Source organism: Geospiza fortis, unplaced genomic scaffold (genome assembly GCF_000277835.1).
Source record: "Geospiza fortis unplaced genomic scaffold, GeoFor_1.0 scaffold95, whole genome shotgun sequence".
NCBI classification, from domain to species: domain Eukaryota; kingdom Metazoa; phylum Chordata; class Aves; order Passeriformes; family Thraupidae; genus Geospiza; species Geospiza fortis.
In genome coordinates, this window is record NW_005054333.1 from 2,282,505 (window position 1) to 2,302,232 (window position 19,728).

General features: G+C 40.0%; 1 protein-coding gene across 1 annotated transcript in view; it reads right to left on the bottom strand.

The window, feature by feature from the left end:
• CHN2 (chimerin 2) overlaps positions 1-19,728 on the bottom strand; it is a 92,626-nt gene that overhangs the window by 48,926 nt on the left and 23,972 nt on the right. Inside the window, exons 4-5 of the mRNA XM_014307316.2 lie at positions 17,723-17,836; positions 15,802-16,087 (exon numbers count right to left, since the gene is read on the bottom strand). Of these exons, the coding sequence (XP_014162791.1) occupies positions 15,802-15,939 (138 nt within the window). The 5' untranslated portion in view covers positions 15,940-16,087; positions 17,723-17,836. The remainder of the gene's footprint in view (positions 1-15,801; positions 16,088-17,722; positions 17,837-19,728) is intronic.

Genomic DNA, 19,728 nt, shown 5'->3' on the forward strand with positions numbered 1-19,728 from the left:
TAAAGCCCCAATGGGTTTGTATCCCTGCTGCCCATCAGCTCAGGAGTGCAGAGGGTGCAGCTACCAGTCACTGCCTCTCCTGTCCCTCTTGCCTGGTGGAAGAGCCTGAAGCATAGCCTGAGGTGACTGCAGTATGGGAAGACAACGTTCAGTTTTGTTGCCTATCCCTCTGAACAGAGCAGCAGAATTTCTTCTGAAGTGACAGCACAGCGGTTGTACTTTAAACAAAATATAAAATAGAGAAAAAATTGATTATTGCCGTGGGACATATACGGACCACATCTTTAGCTTCAACAATAGCTCCTTGTTTTGAAGTGTCTCCTTCAAAAGATGTGGAATCTAACCACATCCATGGTTTCAACTTTTTTAGAGACTGTATTTCAAAATCACTCTCCCCAGCTTCTGGTTTGGACAGTCTCATACGTCAGAACAAGTTCCCTGGACTCCTTTATTACACCACCAAAAGTTCTCAAGCTTGATTTTGAGAAGCAAAAAGTAAAGCCCAGTAAAAGCAAGTAATGAGACTGAACAGAAGGGCCCAAAGCTAAGGAAGGTAAAGCTCAAAGCACCATTACCAGAGATACACCCATGAGGTCTCAGCAAAGTCATAGATGTGGAAGCTGCAAAATGTTTAACTGGAAAAAGAACATTCTATTCACTAAGTGTCTCCTAAGCACACAATGTGAAATTTTACTCAGGGTTGAAAAACTGAGGTAGTGGGACCTGTTGAACCAAGGGATGAACTAAGAGCCAAAAGCTGCTACATTCAAATGTTTTCTCCCATCTCACTGTCTGCAGCCAAAGGCTCACCACATCCCTGTGCTGCTACGTTTGATGCAAATTGCATGCTTGTCTACTCATCGCAGGGAAGATTTATTAAAGGCAAGGGAATTTGGAAATTCAGGCTTTGGCAACTAAAACTGATGAAATCTGTAGCTCTATCTCTTCTGTATTTGTCTTATGCTTACCCACAGAGATGTATTGAAAATTCTGCAGTTTTTGGGTCCAGAAGTCTGAACTATCAAGAAATCTATAAAAGTGTAATTAAGGCAAAATGTTTTGACTTTGGCATTGTGCCACACAAGAACGTTCAAGGAAAAAGGCTGATGACTGAGAACAGCAAGCAATTTTTTCAAAGGCTTTTATGCCATTTCTGCTATTGTTTCTGTCTCTCATGGCTCCATATTTTCTTCACAATAGCTGTCTTTTCTGTGTTTTCCACTGAGATCAATAAAGAGATGTTAATTAAAAGAAAATCTGCTGGAGGTTGTACTTTTCTGTTGGGATTTATCACAGTCTTTGGCAGCAACACCTCACTGGCCCTGAGTACAATGCCAAAGTAGGCTTGGTCTTGGCTTGTCATGGAGACATGCTCGGGTACAACCCTGACCTTTCGTGACAGTTCCACTGGCACACGTGTGCCTCCTTAACACCCTCCCCACCACACCCCCTCCTCTACAGACTGACTTCTGCCAGCTGTTAAGTATACAAAATACCTTGGGCATCAATATTACTACTCCAAATAAACCATCATGAGACCATATTTACAAAACATCTCTAATTACCATAGCCACTGACACATCACTCTTGATGTGTCCTCAAGCCCCTGTTTGTGCATCTTTGCTTTCCTGCTTTCCTTTCTGTGAATTGAAGAAAATGTCCACATGCAAAGTCTCTTGTGCAACAGCAGTGGAGATGAGGTCTTAGTGGAAGCCATGAGGAGGGATCACACCAACTGCTGACATACAGACATTAATTCATGGCTACATACAGAGGTGAAGGGCAGATAGTGAAGAACGTTCCATTATTTGGTTAGCAAAAGCCAATCATGACAACACACAGGTTCTCAGTACAGAGGTCCACCAATGGACTGATTGGGACGTCCAAAAATGGCAAGGCAGACAACTACCTCAGTAATATGGATTCAAGTTCAACAGATTGTGCACTGATAATGGAAGGAGAAAAGCATCTTCTGACCCTCTGTCTGACAGTTACTTTCATCAGGCTCAGAAAAAGCAAGCCAAAAAAACCTCCAGCACCCCGCAAAAAAAGCCTCCCTGCTGAAAATAAAACAGACAGTTCAATGCTCATTACTGTGCATTTTGCCTGCACCTGTGTGTGGGCTGAGAATCCTTTTTACTAAGTTTCTTGCTTTTTAAATATATCACGAACACATGCATAGACAAAACATGAGGCATAGACCCATCAGAGGCAGACTAATGTCAGCACTTCAGCCTCCTGGCTGTCAGGTCTGATTCCAAATAACCTTTTGTCTTCTTGTTCCAGCTACTAAATTACAGATCAAGTGAAAAATGCAATTATGCCCCAAAAGGCCATGGATAGCATCTTGGAATACAGTGTGTTGTGAACGGAACAACAATAATACAAAGATAAACTAGTATTACCTGTGGTCCATGGCTAATCCAAAATGCTCTGCAGTCCCAAATGAGCTATTATGAAACTGTTTCCTATTTGCCAATTTCTCTTTTTCAGGGATACAAACAATTCCTCGCACATCCCCCTAGTCCCCTGGCTCTTTTTTTAAGTCTTGTGAAAAATACATCTTCCCTATTGCAATAAATACTCAGTTATACCAGATTGTACTGTATTGGTTTTTTCCTTGAGGATGATGCAGAACTTGTGTTTTTTAAACACCAGCTGAGAATATCAAGAATTATTTTCTATGCACAAATTTATCTGCAAAATTTTTACAGAAGGAAACACTATAAATAATTTATAGGAATATATTTTTCCTCAATTGGTTCTGATAATGTTATATTAGATTGGAAGTGCTATCAAAAATGGAATTAACTTCTTTTTTAATTTGTTTATTGGAATATTAAATATTCAAGGACTTTCTCTGCATTTTTGCACACATCTCTAAACACACAATTATTCAAAATACTAAATTATTCTTAGCACTACCTGACAAGATAAAAGTAGGTGGTGGTGGTAGAGTGCAAACCTCCACAGTTGTTAAGCCAATTTACATACAGACAGAAAGGCTGCTGGTGGCTGAAATTTTTAATCTCTTCTTTCTAATTAGTGTCATGATTCTTACCCTTATTCAGGTACTTGAACTTGTGTTTTAAAAGGAAAATAGGCAATAAACTGGAAAAGTATTAACATTTCAGCTACTGTCTTTTTATTTGCAGTCTTCTACCTCAAATACAACTTGCAGAAGATTCAAGCCCCCCACCTCCATCTGCTAGCACCAAAGAGGGTTCATCTGAGTCTGAGAAGATACAAATATTTATTACTCCACAGACAGCTCAGGCTGTGCTTGCTCAGGAGGCTGGCTCAGCACAGCCCCAAGGCCTTGGAGATGTGCATCACCACACATTGGTCCACATTTCTAGTCCTGGGCAGCTCTAATGGGACAGCAATGTGCCTCAGCCTGTGGCTGTGCAGGCTTGGTCTCATTTCAGTATCACACCTTTGTTTGAGAGCATACACTGTGCCCTACTAAGAAAATGCTAGAGGTACCCTAGCTACATTTTTCTTTTTCTTTTTCTTTTTTTTAATATTTGCAACATCAAATTTATGAGAAACAGAACAAAGGAAATCAGAGAATGTTTTGTATTTTCTCATGAAATTCTGTCTGTAGCTGGATGATACACAGCTTGTATGTGGAGAAGGAAACAAGACATGGAATTGAGAGCTCATTAAAAAACCACACATGGAAAAATTCCCTACAAAGTATCATGTGGAAATTATATGAATCCTGCATTGAAAGTGGTGTCTCATAAAAAGCAAGTTATATCACATGATGACTTAACTCTGTTCAACTGGGATTCTGCCAGCCCATAAAGAAACCACAATCCAGACTTCTCTTAATTCCTAGTACTTTGAGGTCTATGAGGAACCAAATCAGGTGAGTAGTATCCTTAAAAATACTCTCTTTAGTCCAATCTCTGGCAGTATACTTCAATTTCAGCCATTCTGGAAGTGCCTTAAGCTCTGTCTGCAAATTCACTTGGCTTCAATTTCGGCAATGCATTATAGACCAGATGGATTTAGGAAAGTCCACTGATTGGATTGATCAAATTAAAGAAAGGACAAGAGAGAAATAAAGAAAAAATATTTTCCTCTACTTCCTAAAATATATAAAGAAATAGAATTAATTTATTTGAAACAGTTTCCCAGGTGTCCCTCTATGTACTTAGGTTGCAAACCACAGCTTTATGAATGCAGCCTGGCAGCAATCAGGGATGCAGCCATGGACATGCAGGACAGCTGCTCACTGTCCAAACTATGTGCTGCTCTATTAGTATTATCCTGAGGCCTGCAAAAATAACAGACATAAAACCCCTTACGGAATATGGGCACCAGGACTACTGGAAATGGAAACAGGCATAAATTCATCTTTGTGGTACAAACCACTAAGACTCTCCTGATGCCAGAGCACAGATGCTTTGGATGCAGTTTTGATGTCCTAATGCAAGCTGTTAAAATCATAGAATCACAGAATCACAGAATGGCTTGGGTTGGAGGGGACTTAAAGATCACCTAAATCCAACACCAGGCATATCTGGGGCACACCTAGTGTAAAGCAAGGGGAGGATCTATCCCCATAATCTTGTTCCTATGGCAAAGTCTATTTTCCACACTCCTCAGCACTGGCATAATGAGCACACCTCTACATATTCAGCTCCCTTTTTATATGGCCAACCTTGTTTGTGTGAGCTCACACTCTACAGCTCTGTCAACTCAGGCCCATACATGAGTTATGGCAGAGTAGACTGAGACACAATAGGATTCATCCCAGAATTTTGGCTGGTGGGGCACCTACAGCTCCCTTGCATGGGGAGCTGCAAAAACCTTGCAATCAGCAATATGGGTATCTCCTGCATGAACAAAGTTCATCTTCACAGTATCTGCAGTTAGTCCAAAGGATCTATTTGTCCACTTTCAGCAGAAATACTGAACAGTATTTTTCTGGTACAGGCTAAGTGCTCTGCCCTGGTGATGACTGTGGTCCTGGCTTTTCTCAAGGATGAACTGTGTGAAAAGGGTTTTTTTCACACAACAGAAGACAGCTGCATTTATTCTTTCACCAATACAGAAGCAACAGCATACATTAAAACTGCAGCCTGGCTGATGTAAAACGTGTCACACAGACATGCAGAATAAAAACGTATTTTCTGCCAGTAAGTATTTAGCCCTAATAATTGGATGCCATTACTTTAAAATTCCAGCTCTGAAATCAAAAGTTGTGCTTTTCGTTCACATAAAATGTGTGCTTCATTTGAATTTTTAAATGCATTATATATTCCCACATTAGCTTTTCAGATAAGTAAAACAAGTAAATCATATGATGTCTTTGCATATTAACCCCTGCCACTATTTACATAAGTCCTCTGAGACTAGACCCCTCTGTAGGGCCATCTCCATGTACACACCTATTCCTTACAGCACTGCATTTCACTATCTGTTTTAAAACAAAAGTGAATTGGAGAAGCTAAAGACTAACTCTAAGGCTGAAGTAAGCAATGGTGTTGTTGTGCCACATTTTTTATGAACATGATGAATGCTTGTTGTCAAAAAAGGCATTGGGTGGTCATGTTCCCATGAAACCACTCATTGCACAAGCACAAATGGGTGTCAGCAGTGCAAGATACCCTAAGTCAGTCCCCAGAAACTCTTAAGTAAACATGCCACCTAGTGTTTAATTGTGACAATTTCATTCATAAATCATCTTGATTGATTCCTCCCAAGCTGCTCCCTGCAAGTCTAGGTTGTAGAGAGCCTAGGCAGATTTATCTGGAAATGCTTTCTCCAGATTTGCCCCCTCCCTCCCCCACAAAAAAACCCTGTCTCAACTTCTGTTTTGCTCCTGATAAACTCTGCCAAGCTACACTCCTAGCCCGTCCTTTTTTGAGGAGCCCACAGCTCAGACTGCCTTGAGCGATGCAGAAGGCACTGAAAAGGGACCTCAGAGGGTCATCTCTGCTGTCAAGGTCCCAGAGAAGCCCAACAGACTTCTCAGAAAAGCTGCCTTGTACCACCTGCCAAATGGCACCTGGCACAGACAGGCTTCCTGCATCTCCCTGCCTGAAGGTACTGGGCACAATTATCCACCTGGGAAAGTGAAGCACTATTTCTACCTTACAGCTTGCCAAAAGTGATGAGTCACCAAAGCTATAGGAGCTGGTTCGATAGATGGAACCAGCAGAAAATCAGGGAAAGATGCTTTCAAAATGTAACATCTTCAAAAGCAGAAGACAATTTCTCTTGAAGACATGGCAATCTCCTCCTTTGTCACCTCTATCTCCTGCTCAATAGTTACACACCTGGCTTAAATGCAAACAACCCTCCCCAAAGAAGAGCTACTGCCTCTATGTGGCTTGGCTCCTTTCTATGCACTTAAAAACCACCAAATTCTCCTCTTAAAATCCTAATGAGGTTCTCTCGATGCTTCTGTCATGGATGCTCATTATGATCCTAGGGATTAAATTCCTGTACTGAGTGACATCATAGTTCAAACTGTCCTGAGTTTTTGGTAATATCTTGTTTGCACTTTTTCCAGATCAATAAAAATCTTAAATCAAACTCCTGTTCCTGCAGTACTTCATCAGCCACTTTCCCCCAGCTCATCAAGTTGCTGTTTATCTCTATTCTTTGCTTGAAATTCCTCTACCTATTTTCGGTCCTTGTAACCATGTTTGTGAGCCAACCAAATTTGAATTAATGTCAAGAGTGCAGTTTCATGAGAGATTGTACTACTTTACTAAAAATCCAATTATTCTGCATCTGCTGCATTCTTTTCACTCGGTACTTTTGTAAATCTATCAAAAAGGCAATCAAGTCTAACTGGCAGCATTCCTTCTTTATAACCATGCTGACGACTATGTGCAGTCCCACTGATCTCCAGGGCTGGGAATGCATTAAAAGGAAGAGCCCACTGTTACCATTTGTACTTGTCACTCCACAGCGTCCTCTTTTCCAAATACGAGCAGTTTCATAACTGGTTCCTGAACTTTGGAGTCCAACCTCAGCTGAGAGCAGTCAACAGCACTGTGGCCACTACCAGCTGTCCTCCTGCCCAGGCTGCTGCCTTCCCCTGCCTGGCAGAGCCATCAAGCTCTGTTAACTGAGATTGTGCCCAACTTTCTGCTGCTGACCCAGCCTAAAGGTGACCAGGGAGATACCTGCACCTGGATTCCCAATATCCCAGCTGCAGGATGTGGATGCAGGCTGCTAACCTGTGTCTCTGTGGCGAGAGACCAGATGAAAAAGCCTTGGACACCAGGATTGTGGCTGCAGTTAGTGCCTCACTAGTGCAGTGGGAATTCTGAACTGAAGGCTGAATGTCCCCTTGTCCCAGTGGGAGGAATCAAATAACTGGTCCTACTTTAGTACGTTGTCTTCATCTAGCCAAGATGAATCAGAGCCTAGATAATATATTTTCAGACACAGAAAACCACAGAGAAATAGGACTAGAAGGTACTGTGAGATGTTTTTCTCCTGCCTGCCTCAGGTACCCATGCTATCTGTGCCATTTCTGCCAGATGTTTTCTAATATGTTTCTATGCCTTCTGATGAAGGAGATTTTGTCACCCCCTCAGGCACTCTAGCCCAGCATTTCATTATTCTTTCTTTTCTCCCTTAATAGCTAACCTGCAATGCTTATCACTGTATTTCAGTGCTATCATTTCTTGTCATATTCAGCATGAACACAGAGGACAGGTTATTTTTTTCCTCATAATTAGCCAAGCCAATGTATGACCTAGACACACACATCACTTAAAATACTTATTTTCTAATCAAAATATAAAGGAAAATTACTACTCACAACTTAAATACTCTCTTTTTAACACTAATTCTGAGTCCTCCACTACCAGAAATTAATCTCTTTCTTATATTTAAGAAGTTGAACACTTGTCTTCCAATATCAAAACATGCCAGTTTAAAGGTGCTTGTAAAATTTTAGTGCTTATTCCTACAATATAATTAAGTATAGATTTTTATTTAAAAAATGCCTTTTCATTTTCCAGTGGCTAGACAAATGTTTATGCTGAAGGCTCCATCCCAATCCCTGCAGAAGTTTGTTTATATTAATTGAATGCTATCAAACTGTGTAAAGAGTATAAAAGCCAAGATAATATATCCTCATGTAAGCTTTTATTTTTAGCACATCAAACTAAGCATGGTTTTTATGCAACAAACATTTAGCTTTAGTAGAATTATTAATAAGATCATAAGAGGAACATACCCAAGAGAAAAGGATTGATTTATGAATTTGATAGAGCCTACCTGCAGATAGACAGAACTGTACTTGAAGAGACAAGTGGCGTTTGCCTTAGGAGTACTATAAGCACTTCTGATATATTGAATAATTTTTAGTACTAAACTGAAATTCTTATCTGAGAAAACTTCCACCTAGTTGTGACGTTCACATTGTTTCCATTTGGGTGTCTTTCTAAAACACTGGATTGGAAAACACCATGATGGTATCAAACTGGATATTTACCTTTGCTCCATATGCTTAGCAATGCCCTGACCTGCTCCAAGACTCAGTGAAATCCTTGGGGGTCTTCCCCTTAATTCAGCAGCATATGGATCGGATTATACCCATTGCATTATTTTATTTGTGTAAATCAGAATTGTCTCCAACTTACAAGTTCTCTTCAGGCATAATCATATCTCTTATTTTGCTCGAGGCAAAAGTCATGAATTCTAAGCTGACAGTAATAATATAAACCAAGAACCTGGAGAGATGTTGACAGTTCAGAGAAGCAATGTAAGCAAATACTTTGCTATGGAACCTCTCTGTCTCTCAATTTCCTCAATTTACAGTACTGTTATAATTGATAAGAATTATTCCTTTCAGAAATCCTTCTTTAATCAGGCTAAATAGTTAGGAGTGCCAAAGTCAACTACAAAGCACTGTCCATTTTCCTAAATATAGACAGCCAGAGGGAAAGAATTGAAACAGACATTTCCCTCAATTTTACTTTGGTAGTTTTCTTATTTTTATTTCTTATATAGTGTCTATTTTATATTTATGATGTACTAAATAAACAAAAAGCTGCAGACACACAGCTGGAAAATACAAAAGAATGCCAACACTGAAGGGCAAAAGAAAATTATCAGCTGAATATATTTTTGGTATGATGCTGTTTGTCATTTGAAATAAAAAATTATTAAAATATGCATGCTGGTAGACCTCCTGTATTGATATAAACTCCTCCTTGCTGTGCTATAATACCAAAGAGTATTCTGGATGGAATCACTCCTGAATTGCTAACAGTTATTTAAAGAGAGTCAGCTGTGTAGTGTAGTTAAGTACTCATGTCAAGGCACGCTACAATTAAGTACGTACGTGTGGTAACCTGTGTGTAGAATGCTGCTCTTGCAGGACAAGCCTGAGTGACTGATGAAAGGAATTCATTACTCCCAAAGTCATTTTGATGTATTAGTTTGTTGCTCCTAGCAGCAAAAATGCCACACACCTTTTATCACTGCATGTATTACTTAAGCCTGCAGATAAAGGCCACCTTTGTGCACAGGATTTATGTTGCTTTTTATCAGTGTGGTGTCTGAGCATCTTCTGGGAAAAATCAGTTCTGCCAGGGAGAAGTCCCTTGTGAATTCTGTGGCCATGCATACAGGAGTGTGACTGTAACCACTAATAAAAGACAATGGTGGGCTGTTAACATCCATGTAGAACTGAGCATTTTAATTTTTTTTCTCACCAAGCACGCTGCAAAAATAAAGGAGCTGAAGGCAATGTAAAATACACCACATCAAATTATCAGTGCCTTTCCAGCCCAGAGCCTGCAGGAACAGATGCCTCTGCTCACTACCTTCTTAACCCCAGGATCTGCTGCTGGGGCAGCACAGTACCCTGCAGCCCTCCTGTGGAAGGAAATGCTCAACATCTGGATAGACATCCCAGCAGAGAATTAAACACTGTCTAGAAACCTGTAATAGGATCATTAGAGGTTTAGAGGAGCTGCAGAATGGGAAGAATAATGAATAAATGAAAGACTGAAAAGATTTCTTTATTGTTGGCTAATAGCAGTACCTGTAGAAAATTCAATAAAGAGACAAAAATGGAGTTGTAAGATGAGGCTAAAAAACCTTGAGAAAGGGACGTGGTGTGAATAACAATTGAAAAGTGTCAAATACCTACAAAAATTGAACCAAATCATAGGTTGTCTTAAAATTGACTGCCTCTTGTACAATTTTGATGTAAGAAAAACAGCATTGCCCTTAAAAATTTAGTTCCATAACCAGATTACATCTCCAGTTAAGGGATGTTAGAAAATAGTCCTTCCGGGAAGTCTTGCATTTTCTTCTATGGGAAACTGTGTGTGAGCAGCATGACTAATGAGGACAGTAATATCAACTTCTAGCAAAGTTATTCTTCCTTTTCTGTCACCTTTGCCTTAATAGGAATAGTTTTCTTATCTGTCTATTACTTCTGTGGTATTTTCTGCCACGGAAATCTACAGCTTCCCAGACTTCATAGTATGCTAATCATTTCAGCTCTTTAGTTCTAGCTGCAATATTAACTGTGGGCTCTGTCATTTGCACTTCAATGTCTAGTGATGAGTTCCACCAAAACAGATACAGAGAGCTTGCCATGTCAAACAGCAACACAGAGTTTTCTGCACTGTCCTGCTGTTCAGTGCGAACAGCTCACTCTTGGTTTAGCTCAAACTCTGCCCTGCTCTGTACAGACCATCACTGCTAAATGCCTCATGCTGCTTCTGGCATGTACTTGGAGCCAGAGAGAGAACAAGCACTGCAGCCCAGGCTGCAAGCAAACTCATATTTCATGTACAACCGGTATGTTTGAACCGACTGAGCCAGATCCAACCAGGAGAGAAGTTGATGGGAGCTTTGCCAGGACCCAAGTAAGCAGAGACCTGGCACTGGAAAAAGCCTTCCTCAATCTTTACTGTGCTTACAACAGTTTGTCCTCTTTCAGATAGATTAAGATCATTCTTTTTGCAAACACTTTAAGCTCGAATGCTGCCAAGGGTTTTCTTTAACTCCAGCCTGCTCTTCCCATCAGACCAGCACAGCAAAGAAATAAGTTGTGGGGCACAGCCTTTGTCTGACACAGGGCAGCATGTCACAGCATCCAGGTCTCACCCAGGCATGGGGTGGTTGCAGTAGTGCACAGGGCAGGTCACAGGAATGGGATTGGAACTGCAAGAGCAGGGAACCAGTAAGCTGTCCCAGTTGCTCGTCCATCAGCAACTGGGACAGCTTTTACCTTATCAGAGCATTCATGAAACTACAGCTTGTATTTACTTCCCACGTTTCAACTCTTCAAATATACTTTCCAAATTACACTTGCTGAGGTAGGATTAGAAAGGGGTATTATTTTCTCCCTATTTTCTGTCTGTGGCACAAAGACTGCTGACTCAGTAAGGGCAGCATTTGCAGGAAAATGCAATAGCAATAAATGTTTCAGAACTACGTATTTTACTGACAGATTACTGCAATTTTTTTCACTCCTATATGTGAAGATTAATTGCTTACAGCAGGTTACACTTCTCCTACATTCACCATTAACTTGAACTACTGGTAATTAATTACAGGCTGCACCAGTACCAGGTACTTATCTGCCCTACATTCTCCGGTATGTGTTCATTTGCCCCAAGTACAGCATTCCATAAGCAGAGCAAACATCAAGCAGGTGATCACAAGTTTCCCAAGCTTAAATCACAACTCTAAACAGACAACATGTGATCATCAAAATTTCCTGGCATAAAATACTCTATCCAAAATCCTTGTTGAACCTGGATCCTGTTAAAACGACAACTGCCTACCCTGCTAAGAAAGAATCTGCAGCATGCTGTTCCCCCACAACACTTCATTCCTAAAAATCATTGCAGTTCTTTTCAGATTAAAGATCTGTTACACTATTCAGGCTAAAATTTGGAATTTGTGTCTACAAATCAAGCACCTCTTCAAAATCAGACAGGAATAACTTTTGGATGAAACACCAGCATTAAGTATCTTAGAACATAAATGTTTTCTTAGGCCTGATATAAAAAATGGATAAAAAAAAGCACGAACAACAACAGCTTAATCCAGCCCAATTATCACATCCTCTTCTGGAATGGGCATGACTCCACTAATTACAACCTCAAAGAAATTATCATTATGGGAACAGACAAGTACTCCAGGCAGTACCAAGGCATCTCATCTGAGTGCTGGCTTCTCCTGCCAGCCTGTGTGTTGGTGGCCCCCCTCTGCCGACCCACCCCACGGAAGTGGTGGCACTGGAGTGACACTGAATAACCCCTGCTGTCATCCTGGGAGGTGACAGAACAGACAGACTCCCTGGACGGTGTTAACAAACCCACGGAGGAGATGAATGCCTTCAGCAGCACTTTCACACTCTGGAATTCGTTTCAGTATGAAACAAAATCACGCTTGTAAAGAGCCTAATTTCTTAGAAGAGTACTGGTGCTTAACCTTGGAGCACTGAATTCTCATCCTCCTCTTGAGAAATAATGGAAGTTTCTGTCCTGCATGTATGGCTTCTCCCCATCATTTCTGGATCATTCAAAACACTCTAGGCAGCATTTTCAAATAAAACAGCTCAATAATCTTATTTTTTAATATTTTTTCTGTTCAGCTGGCCAGAGGAAAAAAACCATGAATGATTTTTCACACAATCAGCAAAAAATTTACTTTGCAGAAATACTGAATATTCGTTATCTTATTTCTAGGGTTCTGAAACTTACTGGAGTTACTGAAGTGGGTGAAGGTTGTGATTTGTGGGCAAATCATGGCCTTTGTTTAAAATGCTGTACAAGACATATCAGCCTCAAGCAAAACGTCTGATGGAACTCTCACTGAACTACCACTTTCTTCTATTTTAGAGGACTTCTAAAGTTTATATAAAAACAAACATGAAATTCTTTTTATCCTGTTTTATCTCCATTTGTTACTACTGACAATGGCTTGATAATCCACCAGTTTATCCCAAAGCCCAGTCCATACTTTATCTGAGGCTACTGTGAGTAAGAAAATGGAAGATGACCAATGAGTCTCCACTACCAAACCTCTCATGACTTCCCCCAGGAGCATTTGAATCAAAAGCAGCCATGGTAGGCTTCATCATACAGACTTTTGTGAGCTTTTTTTTTTAGTTGCTAATATTTTAGTTGATGTGATCCTTTTTTTTCCCCACGGATTTGCATGAGATGATGGAAAACTACTGCTACTGATCATCCTAGGGAGTCCTAATCATCAATATCAAGGCTTCAGCTGCTACACCAGGTCTTCAGCCTGAGCAGATCCCCTTGTCTATTTAGCCCCACTCCTCTTATAGCTGTGATTGCTCCTACTCCTCCTGGCAAGTAAAATATGTTAGAAACAGCTGCTATTCCTCCTTCTGCTTTTCCCCTCTGTGGGAGGAAGGCAGAGAGGGTTGCCAACAGTGTAGTTGCTTAGCTGAAGCCAGCTATTTTTACATGACAGCTCAGCCACAGAGCCCAGCCTTGCAGGCTGCTCCTGCCTGCACATACAGAAATCTAGATGAGCACAAGTCCTTGTAGGCCAAGGATCTTCCTTTCATATTAGAACTACCTCAGAGACAAATAATCCTCTAAACACTTAAATTTCATTCAGCAGCAATACAAAAGAGGACCTAACACAATCATTAATGAGGTCCAGAGGTGTGTTTTCACTATTGCCAGTGCATTACATCAGCTCCAAACATTTTTAAGCACAGGTACTTGGAACTAAGAATGCAGTACTCCTCTCACATTAAGCCAATAGAATAGTTTTTTGAGCTGTTATCAGGAAAGGGTCTTGTGCTGCGTTTCTATTCATATGAAGTGGTTAAGGTAGAAGACGTGGTAGAAAATTCACTTATTTTTTCTCCTGGCTGAGTCAGTTTTAATCTGGAGTTGTTTGCCAGTGTCACCTATTGTGTAGCTGCACAAAACCATACATCAGTAAAAAGGTAGTGGTGAAGGAGAGAGGCCAGGGGTCCCTTCAGCAATGGTTTCCCTTCTGTTGGTCTAAAAGGGTTTTTGCAATGCCTGCTTAAAGCTGCCCAACCTGAAGGATGGCATCCAACCTCAAGCACAACAGAAAACATAATCTGTTATGAAATATTTAGTACTAGAGCAAACCCCTCTGAAGCCTTTGGGAGCACTTTGAGAATAACAGAAGTCTTGCTCCTCAACTGCAAAAACTGTAAGTAAAACTAAACACAATTTTGAAACTGTGTTTTTCCTTGTACAGGTCAAATTCTTCTGATTTCCTAGAGAATGCAGCATGGTTTTCAATCTCCCTGATTGCTTTATTACACTACATGCATGCAATAATATTTACAATCATCCCAGTAATGACCCAGTTCCAGACCACCCTCTGGACCCTTCCCTTACTTACACAGAAACACCTACACCAAAAAATCTGTCACAGTGCACTGTGTCTACTTCTAATTGTGCCTCAAATAAAGTAAAAATTTCCTTTTATATGCCTGTCACAGCATTCAAAATCACCCAGTGTCCAATCACAGGAATCAACTGAACGAGCACTGGATGTCTCAATGGCATCTACTCCTCTTGGGTATTACAACACCATTCAACTGAACCAAAAACTGCCATCACCAGTGGATTTATTTTGAAATAGAACATGAATGGAGGACTTGTTGTTGTGCCCTTCCCCAAAGGCCTTCCCTGTATCAGTATGCCTTCCCTAAAAAATGCCATTGTCAATGGAATTGATTTGTTATAGAGGATGAATAGGTTTACGTGTCAGGTCAGTTACTCAAGCAATTATTATTACTGAGAAATCCAAACCAGTAAATAATCAGCCAATGCAGATATGTGAACCCAACAGATGATCCTGCTAGAAATGCCCTAGAGACACGAGGATACATATAAAAAGGCTGATCTCCTTCATACTCTCCATGACTGTATGACAGGAAATCCACTCACTGCTTTCCAAAGAAAAACTGGCTCTAGTTCCCAACTAGCTGGCCAGCACACTGAACACTAAAATCAAGTCACTCTGCAGAAGTATGCTTAACAAATGTCAGTAAGTCAATTCAGCTCAAGGACCAGACTCAAAAACAAAGTTTTGTTTGACAGCTCTTGCTGCCATACCACCTGGGAAATGAAAATATCCACATGTCACTCCTTACAAGGCTGTTTCTCATATGTAAAATAATTTCTAATTTTAAATCTTCAGATGGCTGCTAACTGCACAAAATTCTCAGTTTATCATCATGTAAGTCCTAGTCCATACAACGTTTTGGGATACGAGCGCAAAAGAGAAGGAGATCAAGCAAAGCCCACTTCAAATGAGAAGAGCGAGAAGAAATGGAGGCAAACAGGCAACATCCGAATTTCAGATCCATGAGAAGGAAAGAAAACACACAGTATCCCAATTTGAGACCCATCCACCAAGGCTTGTCAGAGAAGAGGAGCTTTGAACCATGTACAGAAAGATACAAACTTGAGCTCTGGTGAAGGGTCAGTGGGAACCGGATTCATAACCCTGCTGTGGAAAATGCTTGAGTATCTACATGGACAAATATAACCTGTGACCAATTGAGATGCAGCTCCTAAGGTAAATGGTATACACCTATAAATTTACACGGTGAAAATATTTACATTTGGTACTTATGAGAAAGGTTTTATCATAAGCTCCAGTCAAATATTAGTTGGGGCCCAAGGCCATATTAACTTTGCAGTGGGATAGCAATACTTATTAAAGTACGGTAAAATAGAAACAGGTCCTCTGACAAAACCTTTTCTTCTCAGGTTTCATAGAAAGACTGGTATTAATTACAAAAATTTTAAACTGAATACTTACCTTTTCAACTGGAGTATTTTCTTCACTCGTTACACTTGCTTTTCTTGATTCATTTTTTGTTCTGCTCAGCCTCCGGGACACTTTTTCTCTAAGCAAAGTGGCATATCCAATGTGCTCATATATGGGGTTTGTTGTCATTTTGGAAATATACTCAGAAGCCTTTGTTTCTATGTACAATGTTATCAAGCCATCTGTAACCAGATCATGGATTGATTCAAATCTCTTCTCCCCAACAAAGTGCTTCCCATCGTAGAACAACCTGTAGTTTAAGGTCTGATTACCAAATCTGCAAACACCAGAAAATAACAGAGGGAGAGAAGAAAGAAAGAGAGAATTCAGTGAAGGCTCTTCCATCATGAAGCATTTTTGAGATGCAGAAAGCAGGTGCTTAACCACATATGGGCATATTTACAGTAAACGAAGAGATGGACATCTACCAAGTAATCAAAATCCTAAGGGTCGGAATCAGGCTCTGTCAGGAAACCAGGGAGACCAAGCTCCTAATTCAGGGCCCAATTAAATATTCAAAGTTATGTGGGAAAACACTAGCCCTACTTACAGCAGGTGTAACCTATTGGGATTTTTTAAGTGTTTTAATAATCCAGGTGCTGTAGTAGCACATTCAGTTTATGACACTGAGGCTGGAATGCCATAATTGATTAAAGCATTCAAAGATACACTATTGAGTTAAATGGTCCTTACATTGCATTAAAACTGCATGTCTGCAAATTTTGTTGGGACTTCAAATCACAAGGTTTAAGCCTTTTATGTTTCACCCAGATTTTTCATATAAAATCTCAATTTATAATTAAATTCAGTTTTGATTCTACAAAAATCCAGATGGAGTTAGAAAACATGTTGTTTCATCAAAACAATAGGCATTTTGCCATAATTCTTATCTTTTATTATTTTTTATTCTTCATTTTGACATCTTCTCCAAAACCCTAAAAAACCATGTTTGTTCTTTTTCAGCTGACACAAATTGGTTTTAATTTACACCACTTTTTAGTTGTCATGACTCACCAGCTTTTCCAGCTTTACCATCTGCACATCAATACAAATTCTAAGCATGATTTCAGCACTGTATCACAGCTACTTGGGCTAACTCCTCAAAGGATTTTTCTTTCTATCTTTCTAGCAGAAGGGTAAAAATGCAGACTTGTAGTTTGTGTATATCTCACAGGAATAATAATGTTATAAAAATTGCAAAATATTGTCAAGGAGTTTGTTTCATCTAACTGAATATCTTGTTCTCTTGTTTCTCTTGCAAATACACAGTGTCTTTAAGACCTGAGTGGGCAGGTTTTGAATGACCCAGCTGAGCCAGGAAAGGCATCTGTAAGGGGCAGTGAGTTTGGAGCTTGGGCTCCCCCTGCATTTTTAGTTCAGTTAAATAGCAGACTCCTACTTCGAGCAGCAGCAATGTATTCCTACAAAATACCTGAGTCCCTACTGGGGAAGAAAACTGCCCGTTTTCAGCTTCTGGATGTCACGATTTTCCAGCTTTATTTGGGGTTATTATCACAGATAGCTGTTGATGTTTGTACACAACACTGAGCTCCAAGGACAACTTGGCTGTGTCCTCTACTGGGATGCATTCCTATTCTGTATTCACTCACATCTTTTATAGAGTCTTGAAGGAGAAGATCCATCTTTACAAAACTTAACTCTAGGTAAAAAAAAAATAAAAAAAAAATCTGAAAATGGGCACTGCTTTTGAAAAAGGACTTCCTAGGCAGGTCCTGAAAGAGAGACTGGGTTGCTGCAGTACCGTGATGGTCAAACTGCTGAGAAGAGGGTGTAAAAGCACTCTAGTGTCACACAGTGTATTAGGTAATGGTGGAGACAGACTTCACTCAAAAGGGACCAATATAATCCCCTCCATTAAGCACACTTAAACCTCTATTAAACCAGCATTTACCTGAGAGCAAGGGTGTAGCAGCCGGGTTGCCGCTGGCTTTCTCTAAGAATATATGCTCCTTCTACACCAGCAAGTATTTCATCTGCTTGCTCCCGAGAAATGATCCCGTGAAACCTGAGGGGAGATATTGCAGTGACTTACAGAATAATCCAACCAGAAAAACACCCTTCTCCATCCCAGAAAACATCTGAAAATTCCAGCACTCTCAAGCACCGTGGTCTAAGCCATCAGGGTAGCATCCAAGGAGCAGGATGGTCACCTGGCCTGGACAAGTTCAGCACAGACACAAAAATTACACTGGAAATTCTCTTTCAGCCAGGATAAATTCAGCTGCATCCAAAGGTTATTTTCCATAAATGCCCAGTCTTTTCACAACTTTTCTCTTTTACCAGTCTATGCCCCTCCTCCTTGTTTCCTTTCTAGTGGCCTTACAACAGAATTGAAAACTAGGCAAAAAGGCGTTTTAAAAACATTTGAATTATTGCATTTTAATATGTAGTTATTTAAAGGTAGGTATTTATATACATAAATATTTAAGTATAATTAAAATCATAGGTCTTCTGATAATCAATTTGCTTCATTTTAATATTATATTGCTTCCTCAAGTTGTAAGGAAAACAGAGACAAAAATGGAAACAATTATTCAAAATTCTATTCTGCATATATTAAAGTAGAAGAAGGTATGGAGAAGTCTTGAGAAAAACATTGTTTTCTTCATGTCAAGGAGCTCCTCATTCAGTGCTGGAAAAAAGCAATACTTCTCTGATTCTTTTGTCATTGCTATTTTAAGAAAGAAAGAGGGCCTAGGATGCACAATTAACCTTATGAAAACCAATATTTAGCAGTGATCTCTCCATAAGTACAAATTCAGTCTTGACAGCAGTTTGAGTCTTAACTCCTACACACATTTTGCTAGCTGATAAGTCTCTAAGGGTCTCTTCAGAGGTTTTGAAAGTTTCTATTTTTGCTGCTGTCTAAAAAAAGGCACTAAAATGTACTGGCCTTCAGCATTTTCTCTTTTCTGACAATACATATGAAGTGGCACATTCCTAACACTGCCTCTGGCTTGGCAGTGAAAGAGAAGAAAAACACGTTGGATGTAAATGCAAATGTTCCGCTCTCTTTACATTGTCTTTTCACAATTAATATATGTTGAAAATATTAGGTTTAGATGACCTTTCCAGTGTGACTTTATGTTAAAGGTAATGGGAATTGATTAATCTTTTCTCTCTGTACAGGTGGGAGAAAACATCCTCTAAATGATATAACTGAAACATGATTTTAACCAGTAAACTCAGGGCAATTCATAATTTTAAAAAATAATAAGCACAAGGTATTCCCCACAAAATACAGCAGACATTAGGTTAGATATTAGGACAAAATATCTGTGATCAATTTAAGAAATCACTTGGATGTGATGCTTGGGACACCTGTGAAATTTCTTTAACCATGAGTGGTAAGCACTGGGTAATCTGGGCTTTCTTATGGATATTTTTAGTACATTTTTATAAGAGCATGAAAAGAGCTTGTATGTGGTACAAGATCCCCTGAACTAATGTCTGCTTCTGACAGCAGCTGACAAGAAATGCTTACAGAAAGGGTGCAGGAAGCAGTGACATATTTCTTTCACTTCTCATCCCTGCCTATCCATCACTGCTTTAGACACAATTGTATCTGATCACTTGTGACCTTACCCTTCACATATTCGAGAATCTCACTTGTAAACCCTTTTAGATCTCGGTGCTTTTGGCCTCTGCAGCTGCCTCTGGCAGTGAACTTGAAAAAGGTACTGTGCATGTCCCCTTCTTGGGCACCACTGAGGTGACCTCCCATGGCAGGAGCTGCATCCCTTCACTCCACCACTGCTGCTCCTGACAGCACCTTTCTCTTCTCCCACAACCTTACAGACAAGGATGGAGGAGTAAAGGGTAGAGAGGGACCAGAAATACGTGCACTACCTGAAATGCAGCCACATCACAGGTTTATACAGTAATGTAATGATGGCT